This window comes from Caretta caretta, chromosome 9 (genome assembly GCF_965140235.1).
Source record: "Caretta caretta isolate rCarCar2 chromosome 9, rCarCar1.hap1, whole genome shotgun sequence".
NCBI classification, from domain to species: domain Eukaryota; kingdom Metazoa; phylum Chordata; order Testudines; family Cheloniidae; genus Caretta; species Caretta caretta.
The window spans coordinates 6,482,070-6,499,172 of record NC_134214.1 but is presented as its reverse complement, the minus strand read 5'-3'; the positions used below and the strand labels follow the sequence as shown (position 1 = coordinate 6,499,172).

The 17,103-nt window shown below is 46.4% G+C and overlaps 1 protein-coding gene and 4 non-coding genes across 5 annotated transcripts; all 5 read left to right on the top strand.

The window, feature by feature from the left end:
* Positions 1 to 4,827: 4,827 nt before the first annotated feature.
* Positions 4,828 to 16,164, top strand: NCL (nucleolin). The gene is made up of 15 exons (XM_048864671.2): positions 4,828 to 4,985; positions 6,086 to 6,196; positions 6,880 to 7,117; positions 7,965 to 8,105; positions 8,754 to 8,933; positions 9,201 to 9,287; positions 9,607 to 9,742; positions 11,175 to 11,311; positions 11,906 to 12,032; positions 12,238 to 12,371; positions 13,049 to 13,175; positions 13,355 to 13,506; positions 14,201 to 14,327; positions 15,198 to 15,448; positions 15,696 to 16,164. Exons 1-15 carry the CDS (start codon positions 4,968 to 4,970, stop codon positions 15,776 to 15,778), a joined length of 2,049 nt encoding a protein of 682 aa, XP_048720628.1. The 5' UTR covers positions 4,828 to 4,967; the 3' UTR covers positions 15,779 to 16,164.
* On the top strand, positions 9,042 to 9,121 carry LOC125643244 (small nucleolar RNA SNORD20). The gene has a single exon (XR_007358642.1). It is a non-coding gene; the product is annotated as a small nucleolar RNA SNORD20 (small nucleolar RNA).
* LOC125643242 (small nucleolar RNA SNORD82) lies at positions 9,462 to 9,529 on the top strand. Its single transcript, XR_007358640.1, has one exon. It is a non-coding gene; the product is annotated as a small nucleolar RNA SNORD82 (small nucleolar RNA).
* On the top strand, positions 13,677 to 13,745 carry LOC125643243 (small nucleolar RNA SNORD20). The gene has a single exon (XR_007358641.1). It is a non-coding gene; the product is annotated as a small nucleolar RNA SNORD20 (small nucleolar RNA).
* Positions 14,507 to 14,644, top strand: LOC125643237 (small nucleolar RNA SNORA75). Its single transcript, XR_007358635.1, has one exon. It is a non-coding gene; the product is annotated as a small nucleolar RNA SNORA75 (small nucleolar RNA).
* Positions 16,165 to 17,103: the final 939 nt, after the last annotated feature.

Here is a 17,103-nt window from a genome sequence, read left to right as displayed (position 1 = left end):
AGTTTCAGTGGCAAAAGCTGGGGAGGATTGAAATGATCCTCTGCAGAGCTGAGAACCTAGACACCAGTGAGCTACTCAGGAGCCAGAAATGAAACTGATTAGAAACCCAAAATGAAACCATGAATGAATGAAAAATGAATGATTTCATTGCTCTAACTGCGTGAAGTGCAGAAAAGTAAACCAACAGCATGGACTGGGAAAAGTAAAAGAATTATTACAGATGATTTATGTGTGCATGGTCTCTAGCATTGTCGCATACAGAGATAAGCACAGGATAAATATTGACAAGACAGGAAAGGGGGAAAATGACCGCACACTTTTGATCATATTTGCTGTCTGGACTTTTTAAGGTATACATTATTGGTAAAATGTGATTGAAGTTATCCTTAAGAGGGAGATAGGGGGCCAATTTTAGGAGCATAAATATAGCTGGGGAGCTGAGTGGTGAGTATAGAGACCAGCAGGAAGGTGTGCAAATGTATTACAAATAAAGTGTGCTACTGGATAGGTTTTAAGATAGAGAGACACTAGGGTTGCCAACTCTGACTGAAGCTATTCCGGGAGATTTTTTTTTTTTCCCCCAACATGTCATAATGTCATTTTCTTAAAATATCCTATTAATTAAAATTTCCTGGATTGTTTTCAATAGTCACCAGGAGATGGATGCTGATTCCAGGAAACTCCAGGCCAATCCTGGAGGTTTGGCAACCGTAAGAGACACAGAGAAAGGCCCAAACTCCTCATGGAAATCTACTGTGTTGTAGGATCTGGTTACATCTTGGTTGTGGCCAATACGGTTTAAACACTGTCCAGCCTTGCAGTGAGATGGGACCAAACTGTGTTAACAGACGATGCTAAAATTTCCAACTTTGCAACCAGCTCCAAAAATGTGTTTTTGTAGTGTAGATGGGCCTATGCGCAGAAGCACAAGCTATCCAAAGGAATTCCCTCTGTACCATGGAGCCAAACACCTGGTAGTGTTGCCATATGAAACCCAGTTTGCCCAAGGTTATAGGGTGAAATCAGTGAGTATGGACTGGATAGTGAGCTAATTCAGACACATGAAACTGCCGTATGCAAATCCTGGTATGCCTTTCTCCACTTCTGCAGCTATCTAGCTCAACGATACTCAGACCTCAGGGGTTCAGGAGCCAAAGGAGCAATCAACATTACCCCAAAAGAGCCACAGTTCTGTGAATTTTTTCATTTACTATTTTATGTGTCTATAATATATATATATATATTATTCTCATAGCAAAATGGCTGACCAAATATTATTATATTATCAACTACAATTGGTTAATAACATAGTAGAAGCATCCTGATTGGTAATAACTTAGACTGGCTAATAATTAAATCACACAGAGCCGCACCAGACATATTAAGGAGCCACTTGTAGTTTGCGAGCCTCAGTGTGAATATCACTGATCTAGTTGATTGATAGTGATTAGTCAGAATAGACAAGGGCAAATGATATTCAGCATTGTGTCAGTTAGTTAGCTGTGGGCAGGGGCGGCAAGTTGTATGGGCCCATGGTGCCCAGGCTCCAGCAAATTCAGGGCCCCAGGGGCCTGGCTCCACCAATGTTCTGGGCTGGGTCTCTCCCCTGGCTCCGCATGCCGGCCCCGCACGCCTCCCCCGAGTGTCCCTGCCTCACCTGTGCCCTGGGCAGCAGGTGGCTGCCCCCTGCAGCTCCGTGCTGCACTCCCTGGCTGGCCGCTGCCAACTAAGGGAACGGTGCCAGCGGCAGGCTGACTGCTGCGCCTGCAGAGGGAGGAGGGGAAGAGGCCCAGCGGCATGGCACCCTCCACCCCCCCCCCCACCCTCTGGCAGGCAACTCTGAGGGGCTTATCCTGTCTGGACCTCCAGAGCAGCAGCCTGGGGCTTGGGTGAATGTTGTGCCAGGGGGAGAGGGAGGCCCCTCCCCTGGAGCTCGCTGCTGTTGGTGCGGAGAGGGCTGGGGGGAGTCTTTCTTTCTGGCCCCAGCCCCAGGGCAGCCTGCCTGCTGCACCCCAAAGTTTGAACTCCTCATCCCTGGGCCAACCCCACCCCAGAGCCCGCATCCCCAGCCACAGCCCTCACCCCCCAGACCCCAACCCTGAGCCTCCTCCTGCACCGTGAACCCCTCATCCCCGGCCCCACCCCACACCCCAACCCTCTGCCCTACCCTGAGCCTCCTCCCACACTCCAAACCCCTCGGCCCCACCCCACTAATTTTGTGTAATAATAATCAACAATGGATAAATTTTTAATAAAGTTACCCAGAGAAAAAGAACAAAAGGATAATTCATCAAGTGACGGCCTGAAGTTATACAAAAGAAAGATGCGGCAAATCTAAAAAATCATCAATCTTGGCTATCAAGATTAAAGTGGTTGGAGTCCAATAGCACATTAGACAGAGCTTTTTGCTTTTGTGGGTTATTGATCCAAGAGTGCTGGGTTGTTTCCGTATTCAAAAGAGTATTAATAAAGTTGATATTCTTAGTTAAATAAGTTTTTCTTAGGATAGTGATATTGGGAAATATAGGGAAACTGTTAACGCTTACTGTTTCCAGTCAATTTTTACATTATTTTAAAATATATATATATCAGCTTATAAAACAGGGGTGGGGGTGGGGGAGGACTTGGACCCATTCTGGGCGCCACCAAAAATTACACAAACCTGCCACCACTGGTTGTGGGTAAAGTCTACTGGCATCTGAGTTTACCCTCTACTTGCTAACATGATGCTGACCACGGCCTGTTCTTGTCTGCACTGATGAGTCAGACCCCGCCAGCATCATGCTCCTTAACATAATAGTTAAAAAACGTGGTTAAATACAATCTAGTTTCCTAGTAAAGACAAACCTACGTTGAATTACAGTTTTGCCCTTTTCCCCCAGCCTGTAAGTCCCCAGAAAGAATAAAATAATAGTGGCAACCCATTCATCTTAAGCGAGTGTTAACTATGATGACATTAACTTGATCTGCAAAGCTTTTCTGCATTTGTCAGCTCATGCGACTCATGGTTCATGAAGAGCAACTTATGCTTTATTTTTTTTTTGGTCAAAAAACCTGTTTTCATGATTTTTAAATTAAAAATAGAGGCTCTGATGCCCCATCCTGGATAAACCCCAGTGAGAGCGGTTTAAACTCCAGCCCCTTGCTGATTTAACTGACTAGCATGGTAAGTAGATGCAAAGAGCCTTCCCTTCTCTATCACACTCTCTACTTACAGGTTGGTTTGCTTAAAGTTGTTACATTGCAGCCTTCCAGTACAGAGTGGGAGGGGAATAATGTCACAGACGCCGATTACAGTCAGTGACTAATACGTCCAAGGGGGTTGTGATGTCACTCTCTCACAGAAAATGAAGTTATAGGCGCTAGTGATACAGCAGGAGTTTTAAGTGTGTCTACAGTTTGAGATGGGTGTGACATTTTATAATGTAAGCTCTTTGAGGCAGGGATTGCCTCCTACTCTGTGTTTGAACAGTGCCTAATATAGTGGGGTTGGGACCTTGATTGGTCTCTAGACACTATCATAATAAACATGATTGATAATGGTAGAGTTGTCAGCTAAAATGTGCTGGATTCGTACAGGTCGGGATGTGACATTTTGGATGGTTTGTACAAAACAGGGTCCAACAACAGCAAAGATCATTTACTGCATCTAATGGAATCTGTCATCTGCATGATATTTCCATGGCTCTTACATTTTGTGCCGTCTAAACTCAGGGCTCTCACTTGCCATTGGAAGTGAGCAGAACCCCACACACTCTGGCCTGTGCTCCACAGGTATGAAGGTGTGATTGTAGTAAGGGTAGACGCAGATTGTAATGCAGACATGGTGGAACAGGCAGGCTTCACCACGGGCTCCCCTAACGAAGGTGCCGGGGTATGCATTCTGGTTGCTAACCCCTGCCACTCCAGCAACTCTATTGTTACCCCCGAGCTAGATTAAAACTAGCACAGGTAGGCCTATCTCTGCTACAACCACACCTTCACTAGCCCTGCTGACCCACCCCACAGAAGAGCAAGTGGAATGAGGCAGAAACAGAGTACAGAGGCACAAGATGGGTAGAGATGGAAGGAAAAGAGAGAACGAGGATGAGAGACCAGAAAAGAGAAGTGAAAAGAGGGTATTCTTAAACCCTCACAAACCAAAAGGGAAAAAAACCTTATCCAAAGTAAAGATTTGACCCTGAAAAGGGATCCATGCCTGAGGCGCTGGGACGTCTGCGAGGGTCCTTGCTATTGACTTTATGTGTAAGGAACTCAGACGCCATGGTGATGGGCAGCAGGATAAAAGAGATCGTAGATCGGGGAAGAAACCACCCTCTCCAACCCATCACCAGCCCAAGTCCCCCTGGCATAATTCCATCTACCCCACTACTACCCCCAGGGCTGGGTGGTCCCATTGCCAGACCCCCAGGGCTAGGCTGATCACCGGCCCCAGGCTGGCCCCGGCTCCCGACCCCCAGCCAAGCCCCGGGGTAAGGTAACGACCCCGCTGATCCCCGCTCCCCCTGAGGTCCCAGGCGCACGTGGTTTTCCCGGAGCCACGTGCCGCGCTGCTCCGCTCCTTCACCAGCCCCCACCCCCCCCCCTCCGAACCCCACCGGAGCGCAGCCGCCTATTGGTTACATTGCCCCTTCTCCCCAGCGGGCGCGACCTCTCGCTGTAACGCGCGCTCCGATTGGTCGGCGGCAGCCCCGCGCGGATTGGTGTGCCTTCCGCGCCCGCAGCCCGGCGATTGGGCGGCATTCGGGCGGGCGGGCGGAGCTAACCGCGCCGCCTGCAGGGGTTGGTCCGGCGGGGCGAAGGGGGGCGGGACAAAGCATAAGCTGGAGGTTGGGGGGAGGGGCGGCGCTCTCACTCTTTCGCTTCAGTCCCGGGCGCAGTCGAGTCGAGTCGCTGCTCGCGGCGCTGCCTGTCGCACACGGACCCAGCCGCCCCGCACCGCCCCGCGCGCCGGCCCCGCCGCCATCATGGTGAAGATCGCCAAGGTGAGGCCCGCGGAGGGGGGCGCCCGGGCCCCCAGCCCGGGGAGCGGCGGGCCCGAGGCGGAGCCTTCCAGGGCCCCATCCGTGAGAGGGGCGAGCGGCGGCCAGGCCCCCGTCGGGTGGCGGCGCCGGGGGTCGGTTTCTCGTCCCCCCGCCCCCACCCCGGGCTCCCGGAGGGGAGCGGGTTTCTAATCCCGACCCCGAAGCCAGCCGGTTTCGCGCGGCCTCTCCCAGCCCCCGAGGCCGGTGGCCGGCTCCGCCACGGGCCGCAGGACTCGGGGCGGTTTCTAGGCCTCTTTCCGGCCGTTCTGTGTGCGGGGGGAGGGGGGGGTTCTAGGCTCCCCCTCGGGGCTCGCGACGGAAGCGAGAGGGTCGGGGCGCGCGCGCGCGCGCGCGAGGAAGGGGGGCGGGGCCGGAGGCTCGCGCTGCCGGATGGGAAGGCCTCAGGCTGCGTGCGCCGCGTGGGGGCGGCGGCCACGTGGTCTCTGCGGAGCCGCAAGCGCGCGGCGCGGCCCTGCCTGGGTCCCACATGGTTCAGGGCCCTTTGTCGATCCCGCCCGCGGGGCGGGTAGGGAGGGGGCTCGGACTTCCCGCGGCCTGGCCGCGGCGCTGCCGGCTCCTGCAGTGCACGTGTGGGCTTGTCGAGCAGCGTGGCTGGGTGTGGGCGGAAGGGCTTTACAGGGGAGGGATGGGGGCCCCCCAGCGTCCCATCGCTCTGCTTTTTGAAAGGTCTGCAGGTGAATTAACGTTACAGACGCTTCGGGAAGCGGAAAGTTTTTTCTCCTGTCGACGGAAGTTGGTCCCATAAAAGATCCCGCCTCGCTCCCCTTGTGTTTCGGGTTCATGAGCAGGCATTTTAGCGCATCTGAAAAACGTGTTGGTCGCTGCGGATTTCTAAATTTGATAGGAACGTATTGGCGGCATGCCCTTGTGATACTTCTGCGAGCACGCACAATATGGAAACAATTTTGCTAAAATGGCACTCGGCTTAAATGTTTTATGGCTTTGGTGTATTTTATAATCTTTTGTCGATAGGTTTGTAAATTGGAAGATGGAATGGGTGAACTTTAATGTATGTTCATATTTCACGTTTCTTCTTTCAGAATCCGAAGAATCAAGCCAAACAGAAAAAAGTGGCTCCTCCTCCCCCAAAGGAGGTAGAAGATAGTGAGGAGGAGGACTCCTCGGAGGAAGAGGACAGCAGTGAGGAAGAGGTGATCATTTTACATCTGGATTCTATTGTGCTCCATGTTACTTTGGGAATAAATTATTCGTTGGGAAAACCCAACCCAAAAGCCTTCAGTGAATGAAATAGGGAAATAAATACAATAAGTGATGAGAAAATACCATAAGTGATGAGACAATGAATTAGCATTAGCAAGTGGATATTTTGAGTGTAGCTAAATAACTTAAAGCTTTCAAATTTGGCTTTGTAAAATTTTGAGTCTGGTGGGGAAAGGCTGGCTTCTTGAATACTATACTAATTGTATTCTCTTTTCTATTTCTCCCCCATAAAGATAGTGGAGAATACTGCCATAGTTCTGTCAAAAAGTTCTGTCTATTCATACTCTGCTCTTACCAAGGGTTCTTAATGTTGGTTTCTTTTTATACTTGGTAACCCCACCACCTCCAGATGTTCTAGTTGTGGAGGCAGAGAGGGGCAAAAAACAAGCGTAGAGGTAACATAAGTTATGTAGCAGGGAGGCTTATATTGTATATGTAAATGAGGGACAGTCCTTTGGTTCCCCGTGAGCTGCCAACGTGGCTTTACAGTCTGGTCCTGCAGTCTTTCTAGGCACTCCAGCAGAGGGGCTAGTTGGATGAATGGTTGTGGTGGGTTTAATTTAATCTAATTTTGGAGTTGTGTACACTCGTTTGACTTGTCTGTTTCTCTAAGGTTGTTCCTCAGAAGAAAGTGGTAACACCAAAAGCAGCAGTTACACCTGGCAAAAAGGCTGCCACTCCAGCCAAGAAGGTAGTTGCCACTCCAGCCAAGAAGGTAGTTGCCACTCCAGCCAAGAAGGTAGTTGCCACTCCAGCCAAAGGAGCTAAAAATGGAAAAAATGCGAAGAAAAAAGATATGGAGGAGGAGGAGGACAACGACGACAACAGCGAGGAGGATGAAGATGACTCTGGCAAGTCAAAATTCACTTTTCTGTTAAATGCTTTGCCATCGTTGAACAAAATTACCTCAACCTAAATAGCTCCTATTTGTCCATATCACAAACCAGTGTGCAGTTCAGCACAACTGGCGGTTCTTAGTCAAATGAGACACAGGGTTTGTGTAGCAAAGGTGGGGGGTAGAGAGGACCGTATTAAGTTAAAGTAGCAGAGCTGTTTGGAGGAAGTTTGTATGGGCTCCCTGTCGTGCATGGTTCAAGCCAATGATTAATTGTTTATCACAGCTTTCTTTACCAGCATTTCAGAGAGTACATTTCTTGAGCAAACCTGAATTAACAGTATAAATCAGAGATGGGCAAACTTTTTGGCCCAAGGGCCACATCTGGGTGGGGAAATTGTAAGCAGGGCCATGAATGTAGGGCGGGGGAAGGGGGTTGGAGTGTGTGGGGGGGTGCAGTGTGTAGAAGGGGGCCCAGGGCATGGGGGTTGGGGTGCGGGGCCTGGCACCACTTATCTCGAGTGGCGGTGGGGCTAAGGCAGGCTCCCTGCCTGCCCTGGCCCCGTGCCACTCCCCGAAGTGGCCAGCAATAGTTTGTGGGCTGGTACCACCCCCAAAGCTCCCATTGGCTGCAGTTTCCCATTCCCAGCCAATGAGAGCTGCATGGAGTGGTGCCTTCAGGCAAGGGCAGTGCACGGAACGCGCACACACACCACACCACCCCGGCTTCTGGGATTGAATCTTGTGGGCTGGATTGAAAGCCCTGACGGCCCGAATCCGGCCCTCAGGCCATAGTTTGTCCTCCCCTGGTATAAATGCTGTTTATAGCATGCAGACTGGTGAGTGATAAACTCTTGTTACAGATGAATCTGAGGAGGAAGTAGCAATGCCTGTAACACCTGCAGTCAAAAAGCCCGTAGTGGCAAAACCTGTGGCAGTACCTGCAAAACAAGAATCTGACAATGACGACGACGATGAGGATGATGACGACGAGGAAGATGATGGTGTGTAGGCTACGCTGGTTATGGGAAGGCTTAGGTTATATAGTTTTGATCATTATAAAATGCACACATTTTTAGTTGGCTTGAACCCACAGAGGCTGACATGGCACTAATAATGTACTTAGCTCTTTGTATTATTGAAACTGGTTTGCTAGCCTATTTCACATATGGCAGACCTGATTTTATAAGGCCACTGACGCCTACAAATAAAACTAAGGAGTCTATTTGAGTTTAACAAGTTTTTCCTATTGCCGCTTTCTGTGGCGCTTGTTACTACCTACTGGACGCTACTAATGGGTAGCACTTTAGGATATGGGTAGCACTTTAGGACATGTCTACATGCCAATAAAACGTCCGCAGCTGGCTTGTGTCAGCTGACTCAGGCCAGCCACAGGTGTTTCATTGCAGTGTAGACATAGGCTAAGAGACCTCAGTCAGGTCCAGGATCAAGTTGTGTTAAGCACTGTAAAACAAACTCAGTCCCTGCCCCAAAGAGTTTGCAAACTGAAATGGACAAGACGAAAGAGTGAGACGCATGGCCCGTTTTACCAGAGGGGAAATGAGGGTGGAGATTCCTTCCTCAGTTGCACAGGAATTGAACCATTGAAATTGAATTGAACCCATGAAAGATAGTTTGCTTTGATGTTTCAGACTCTGAAGTTGAGGCAATGGACGTAACCCCAGCAAAAGGAAAGAAAGCTGCTCCAGTGAAAGCTGTTCCAATGAAAGCAAAGGCAGACTCTGAGGACGATGACGAAGATGAGGATGATGATGATGACGAAGATGAGGATGAGGACGACGACGAAGATGAGGACGACGACGATGAGGAAGGTGAGCTGAATGTTCTATGTTTGTGTAAATCCCTGCTGCGTAGTAATACACAGAACTCATCTTCAGCAGCAGTAGGCAAGAAGTATGTCCAACCCTGTCTTCCAAAGCTGGAACTGATGAACAAACTCTGAAATGATGTGATGAAAATCACAATGAAAGTTTCTCAAGATAGTCAAGTACTGATCCAGTGTGACGGAGGGTGGGGGTGTCACTGGATGCCTTACTTATTATTCTAAGATCCTTCTAATGTATCTTCCTGTACCACAGAGTCTGTGAAGGAAATTCCCGGAAAACGAAAGAAGGAAATGCCCAAGCAAAAAAGTGTCCCAGAAGCCAAGAAAAAGAAAACTGAAGGTATGTTAGTGTGATGCATCCTTTAATGTGTTCTAAGTGCAGCTAAAGTCAAGGCTCCCCTTACTGCAGTGCTCCAGAGAAAATGTTCAAAATTTTTTCATTTAATGTGGGAAGGTACTAGCTGGGGAACTTGTACTAAGGGGTTTGAATCTTTGGCTTTTATATGGTGCTGCCAGCACAAATGATGAATACTAGGGACTTAATACTGAAGTCTGATGTGACTTTGATATAAACTGATGTGCCGTAGTCCTTTAGAGTAAGATGCCTCCAATTTGATCATCCTTTAATTTGCCTAATTGAACTTCACTTATTCTTAAAGAAACTGCTTCAGCTTTCTCCCTGTTTATGGGAAACTTGAACGCCAGCAAGGACTATGAGGAACTGAAGACTGCCATCAAGGAGTTCTTTGGCAAAAAAGACCTTCCAGTTCTGGAAGTCAGAATTGGTGGTTCCAAGTAAGCTCTTCACTATAATTCTGCTGCCACTCTCTTTATACCAAGCTGTAAACTACTGGCACAGTTAGGAGGCGTAACTGGGACAAACAAAATGTTTAAGTGATCATTGAATAGTATGTGGAACTGTTAAACCAAGTTCAGCCGTATGCTATTATGAACAAGGTGGAGCATTTTCTCTCGGGACCGGTAGATGCTTCAAGCAGCATGCCCATACTAAAGAGGAAGGCTGCAGTCTTCATTTTATGCAATTTATGTATAGCCCTTGTTTGGGTAGCTGAGTCTACGCTATTATACTTTTCTAAAGAGCTATTTTTTGAGTGTCTTGGCAATTTGGTTTCATTTTTCTGAAAATATTTAGTACTGAACAACTAATTCTTACTAGTTCTGTGACTTGGGTAAGTGTGTCCATTTGGCAGATGTTCAAAGAGGTTAGGTGACTTTTCTGGGGAGGCACAGGAAATCTGTCCTGATTTGAATCAGGACTGTTTTAAAGAACTACACCAGCCCATCTTGTAACTGAGATGTAAATGGTCTTGATGCATTTGGATCTCTAAATTTGAGTTCCAATCTGAAAACTTGTTGTCTTAGTAAAGCAATCAACATGATAGGTTCCTTGTCGAGGGTCACAGCTCTTCTGACTATGTTAGTTGTGTAATGTTTGTTTTGATGGCTTCCACTGTAAAGCTGCTTCAATCATTTAACTCTTTTTGAAGGCAGCTCTTAGGGTAGGTGTACACTGCACTCTAAGGCTTTGTCTACACTGGACTTTCATTGGCAACACTTTTTTGTCATTCAGTGGTGTGGAAACACCCCCGCCCCCCATGACAAAAGTTTTGCCAACCAAAAGTACTGGTGCGAACAGCTACCGCCGCTCGTTGGAGGTGAGAGGAGGGGTTTTTTGGCGTCGGGAGAGCTCTCTCCTGCCGACAAAAAGCGGCTACCTTGTGTGCCTTTTAGCGGCACAGCTGTGTCACTAAAAGGTGCGTGGCGTAGACCTAACCTAAGTCCGGTCCTGATTCAGCTTTGAGCACAAGTCCCCTTTCCATCCACACACACACATCAGTCTGACTTGTATCAGCAAGCAAGCAGGACTTCGATCCTAGGGTGGGCCGCCACTGTGATTCTGGTCCAAGCCCTTGTCGTTTTGCAATGTGGATGCAGCTCAAGCTGCAGGCCCAAGTCAGGAGGTCTGTGCAGTGCAGGGTGGGTGCATTAGCATGGCTGTGACACCCGAGTCCAGCAATTGTGAGCTCAGGGTTACAGTGCAGTGTGGATGTTCAAGCGTGGGTTTGGAAACACCAAGTCCATAAGCCTGGGTTGCACAGACTATGGTTTACAATGCAGTGTAGACATAGCCTTATTGACTATACTTCCACAATGTGTTCTGACACTAACTCCAAAGTTCTGTGTATTAAAGTCTTTCTCCTTTCAGGCGGTTTGGATATGTAGATTTCTCCTCAGCTGAGGATCTGGATAAATCCCTTGAATTTAATGGGAAGAAATTCATGGGTTTGGAAATCAAACTGGAGAAAGCAAGGAGTAAAGAAATCATTAAAGAAACAAAGAAAGGTATGAAAACTATCTTCGTTCTTTATCTGCTAGTTTTCTGGGTAACACATCTTGTCATGTTGAGCAAGCCAGTGACTAAGTGTCTTCTACTGGCCTGTTCGGTTTGGTGATAGTGGGTAATACCTGCAGAAATGGTTAATGGTTTATCTTCATACTGTTCAAGAAAGAAATTGCACCTCTGATATAAGCACTTAGTAGTTAATCAGAAATCATTAAACTTACCTAACATAAAAAGTTTTGGTTGTATTAGTTTACCACTTCCTTATCAAAGCCTTGTTATATGGGTTGAGATTTTCAAAGAAGTCCGTCTCGGATATAGAGACGGAATTCAAGATGATCTGGATTGTGTTTTGGGGAATGTTCATATTGCCAGCAAACCAGTATGTGGTAAAGATATTTCTGCTTTTGGATGTAGAGCCCTTAATGTGTAAAATTACAATTGTTCCTGGCACAAATACAAAATAATCAACTTTACTTGTATTTTGGTGACATAATTGAATTACTTTTGGCTTTCCTGGTGCTGGCATTTTGTTCACTGTGGTACAGTGTACCAGAGAACCTTAATTTTTTATTATTTTTTTTGTCTTTTTGTAGAAAGAGATGCCAGAACACTTTTTGTTAAGAATCTGCCTTACCGTATAACTCAGGATGAATTGAGAGAAGTATTTGAAGATGCGCTAGAAATCAGGCTAGTGACTGGCAAGGATGGGAGCAGTAAAGGGTATGTACTTGTGATAGTTTAATTTTTCCCAGGCATGCGTTGCCTGTTTAACATAGACTGATGTCTTTTTGCTGTCTTCAATGGCTATTTAGAATATTGAAATTAAGTACTTGTCCTAAAAGCATTATTTGGGTTTTAGCTTTTTGTGCATGTTCAACACTCCCCAAAGAAACAGCTTGTTCATCTGCTGTCTTCACCATTCTAGGATTGCCTATGTAGAGTTTAAAACAGAAGCTGAGGCAGACAAGGCACTAGAGGAGAAGCAGGGCACTGAAATCGAGGGTCGTTCCATCATCTTAGACTACACAGGAGAGAAGAGCCATCTAGAGACACAGAAAGGTATTTATGCAGCACTATTATGTGCTAAAGGTACATGATAGGCTGTGCTGCTATCACAAGCAAATTATAGCAGTTCACAGGAATCCTTTGGGTAACACGGAGGGAATCTTGTGTATTTCTTCTCCCTCTTTTCTTTCTACTTTCAATCCCATGCACTTCGTGCCATTTTACATAGTTCTAATTTGCATATTAGTGGGTAAGAGGTCTCAGACTTGAGTCAGCCTGCCCCGTCAGGCTTGACCTTGTGAAACAAGTACCTTCATTCTCTAGACCTTGACCTAGAGAGAGAGTGTTGTACATTGGTGAAATTCTTGGATTTGGGGATTTGTTTTGAAGGCCGTCAATCCAGCACCTTGCACAAAGGACACTTAAACCATTCTTAAACTCCAAGAAACTCCAGAAGGATTTAAGTTGTACAGAGATTCTCCAGTTCTGAACAATCTAGGTAGTCCAGATACCAATTACCCTGACATACAATACACTAGATGCCAATTAAGTGTATGAAGGTTATTAGCTTGTGCTTGGGAGTCGTCCTTGTGCATGGTCCCTGAGGCAGATACCGTAGTGGAGCAAAGAATACCCCATTCCCTCTTGCTCCTAAAAGCACTGTTGGTTTAGTTTGGAAAAGTCTGCCTGTAAGTGTGCAGTTCTAAGTTGTCTTTCTCTTTTCCTGATAGGTGGAGAGTCAAAGACCCTAATTGTGAACAACCTCTCATACAATGCAACAGAAGAATCTCTTCAAGAATTGTTTGAAAAAGCCTCTGCTATCAGGATGCCACAAAATAACCTGGGCAAGCCTAAAGGGTGTGTAAGAGTGGACTCCTCTCCCCCCACCCCCACCCCAAAAAAAAAAACTAACAAAACCTAAGTGATCCAGCCCCGTAGTAAAGATTTGAATATTGGCAGCATGACTGGTTCCATGCTATCTAGGATCCATATGGGAACAAGTCTCCAGTCTGATCAGAATTTTTCTCTCCACCTAGATATGCGTTCATCGAATTTTCCACATTTGAAGATGCTAAGGAAGCTTTGAATTCCTGTAACAACACAGAAATTGAAGGCAGAACAATCAGACTGGAATTCAGCACACCAGCCGGACAGAAAGGTGGTGGTAACTCCAGAGGAGGATTTAGTCGTAAGTGACCTGTGCTTTATCCTGACCTACAGAGGTTTTGAGACTTTGATGCAGCTATAATTCATGCACACTTAATTCTGTTCCCCAAAAATCATTTGATGTGGACAAATGATATAAAAAGACCTGCTTCTCAGATGCTAGGAACAACAGCAAGAGTTAAGTTTAAGAGGTGGATATGATGACTGAGATACTGATGAAATAATCTGAAAATTCCTCTGGATAGTCCGGTACTGATCAAGCTGTGTTAATTGTAGTTATGATTATACCTTCATGACTAAACTTGTTTTTTGTGAGCATTTCTGTTGTAAATGCTTCAAGTCTAACAGGACAGTTTTTGTTTTTCCCCCAGGTCAGAAACGAGGGTGGGGGAATTTCTTGGCATAAGCTGCTAATTTTTTTTCCCCTCTTTTAAAATCTCAAAAGAAAAACACTTTAGCTGTTTCTGTGTCAGTCACTTAAATGTTTTTGGCCTTTCTATTTTTGCAGTTGTGGCCCAGAAAAGCAACCTTATGTTGATGTAGATAATGGCTTTTATCTGACATCTCAGTTAGTCAACAGTGTTCAATTGGCTAACTTCTCTTTTTTCTAATGTAAAAGGGCTTGATGTATGGTGGCTGGGAACCTGGCTCACATCTATCTTAAGGCAGAAACTTTACAAAAGTGGTTGATCTGAAAATGGATTCTCTTTGTTTAGAACAAACCAAAACGCTGTTTGTCAAAGGCCTTTCTGAGGACACCACAGAGGAGACATTGAGGGATTCGTTTGAGGGCTCTGTCAATGCCAGAATAGTCATGGACCGAGATACTGGCTCATCCAAAGGGTATGTTAAATTCTAATCTGGAGATGGTATAATTCACTTCCTATTGGAAGAGGTCTAGATTAATCGATTGAAATCCTAACTGACCTTGGATTGGTATTAATAACGTTGTCAACTAGTTGCTAAGAGGAAACAGGCTTGCAATCTTGAATATCCTGTGAACAGTAAAGGTGTAACATCCTCCCTTCTCAATGAGCTCCTTCCTGCCGTAAAATCAGTGGCAGCCTATGGATTCGCACGAGAAGAAAATTAAGTGCTCAGTGCTGGCATATTCACCTTCTGGCTTTAGATGGGTGATTAGTCAAGGCTGTGGGACACTGTGAATGTGTTCTTGTATTACAAGCTGTGCATGGTCCTGTAGCACTCCTGACAGGATGGTCATGAAAAATGGTGGTGTAGATCTTCTGCTCTGACTACCAGTGGGTCAATATTAATAGTGCAAACAGATCCTTCATGATAAGGTGCTCCCTCCCCACCCAGTAGCTCATACCAGTTTATTAAATCGAGCCTCCTTTGGGATATTTAAAGGTCACAGCTTTGATCGCTGGTCCAACATCAGACGCCCACTAATTTGGACTGAAAGCGTTGTGAAGAAGCAACATAGTCTAGGGTTCAGTATGGAACTTGCCTCCTTTACACTGAGCATTCTTGCTGCAAGGAGCAGGTTACACGGATAATGCAAAGACTAAATATAGGATGGTGGGAAGCCAAATACAGTGGAACTGCGCACAGACAAACCTGCGTGTTTTTTTTTTAAATGCATACATTAGTGTAGCTCTTCAGTATGCATGGTATTCTAGTGAAGGGTGGAGCTGTGTTGCGTGGCTCACTTCAGTGGAAGGTGAACTCTTGTCTCTTCACTACCTTGCATAGATTTGGGTTTGTGGACTTCAGCTGCCCAGAAGATGCCAAAGCAGCTAAAGAAGCTATGGAGGATGGAGAGATTGATGGAAACAAAGTGACCCTTGACTATGCCAAGCCCAAGGGTGATGGTCAGCGTGGCGGTGGATTTGGCGGTGGATTTGGCGGTGGATTTGGCGGTGGATTTGGCGGACGCGGAGGAAGAGGAGGACGGGGTGGCAGAGGTGGATTCGGTGGACGGGGTGGCGGCAGAGGATTTGGAGGTACGAAGAAAATATAACCAAAGCTTAGCATGTTATTGACTTCAGGCAACATTTTAGATAAATCGAAGACTGACTAATCCCAGGCTAGGCGCATGCTTTCAGATTCTCTGAGGTGGCACATTGGAATACTAACATGTGCATTCCCTTCCATGTACTGTCATCTTCCAAGCACATACTGAGGGGGAATACTAACTTCTGAGTCAGGCTAAATGCAGCTTGGTTCCTAATCTCTCCAATTTCTTTCCAGGTAGAGGAGGTGGCTTCCGGGGAGGCAGAGGAGGAGGAGGAGAACACAAGCCACAAGGGAAGAAGATAAAATTTGATGACTAAGCGTTCCCTTTTCCTTCCTTCTCCTGCTATCTGAAAGGACTCTGGGGTTTTTATTCTGTCACCTTGTTTTGACACGGAGCCTTCTGAGGACATTCCAAGATGCAAAGCAGTACTGTGAGCCACTTGGGAAAAGTAACTATCATTTCAAAGAATGGCAGCTTGACTGCCCGGCTATTCAAGTGAACTTTTTAAAGAAATGAGTGCTAGATGTGGGAGTTTCCCCCTGTCTGTGAGTTGTCTTGAATTTATAACGTTTTACCCCATGTACAAAAATATTTTTTTCCCTATAAATTTCCGTAGGTTTTTTGCTGTAAAAATGCAGACCGTTTTATCATTTTTTGTGCTTCGGCACCCTGTCTCAGACAGATTAAAGGGCCTGAACTGGTGCATGTCTTCCTGCCATTCTTCAAGTGCTGATGAGTTAGCAATCTGGGACAGGAAAGCAAGCAAGCTGTAGATTAGAGCCCTGCTGCGGAACTGGGATCTTGCAGGACCTGCTTTTGTCATAACAGGAGTGGGTGAGAGCAGGATTAAAAAATAGTCCCATGCAGGGCTCTACTCTGGATGAACCTTTGAACCTGTTTATATGTAGCGGTACTAGTTTGTCTAAGATCTCTGCTTGCCACCTCTTGTTGCTCAAAGAGTGCACACTCTAACTCACCGTAGAATGGCTGTTCCAAATCCCATTCCTGTGCTCGCAAGCCTCCAATATTGCAAGTTGCCATTTGAAAGGCGTGTAGCAGCCCAGTATATAGGATCACTGTGACGGTAGGATGGACAAGTCTGAGATTTAAAAACTGCTGCCTGTGAAAGCAGGTGGAGGGAAATACAATATTATGGCTTGGGCAAATCATTTAAAAAAAAAAAAAGGCACCCTGCATTCCTAAGGGTGGTGTTAAACGCCCAGCTCACTTGCTGTAGCTCTGTGCCCCATCTGTTATGTTCAGAGTTACAGAATCTAAACTCATAAATGAAAGTTTCTAGCTGCCTTGATTGGGAATAAAACCTAAATATACACTGTTGGAACTTTGTCTTCCCAAAACATTTAACCAGCTCCATTGCTTTAGCTCTAACAACTGATGATGTCTTAAATGCATATCTGATTCATTGCTTCCTGATGTATATGGGGAATTGAGCATGTGGGGCTGGGAATTAGGACTTCTTCCCTGGAGGGAAATGTGGAGGAAAGGAAGAGAGGAAACCTCTCCCTGCTCCTATCACTGAAGTAATGGAGATTAAACTAAACATTTCACTAAATAAAACTTGGCTAGCTAGACAGAGCACATCAGTTACACAAATCAGACTGTTCCAAGTTTAGCTGTCCT

Coding starts and splice junctions, on each gene's coding strand:
- NCL (XM_048864671.2), top strand. Junction 11,312..11,905: donor CATTAAAGAAACAAAGAAAG/GTATGAAAACTA, acceptor GTCTTTTTGTAG/AAAGAGATGCCAGAACACTT. Junction 14,328..15,197: donor GATACTGGCTCATCCAAAGG/GTATGTTAAATT, acceptor TACCTTGCATAG/ATTTGGGTTTGTGGACTTCA.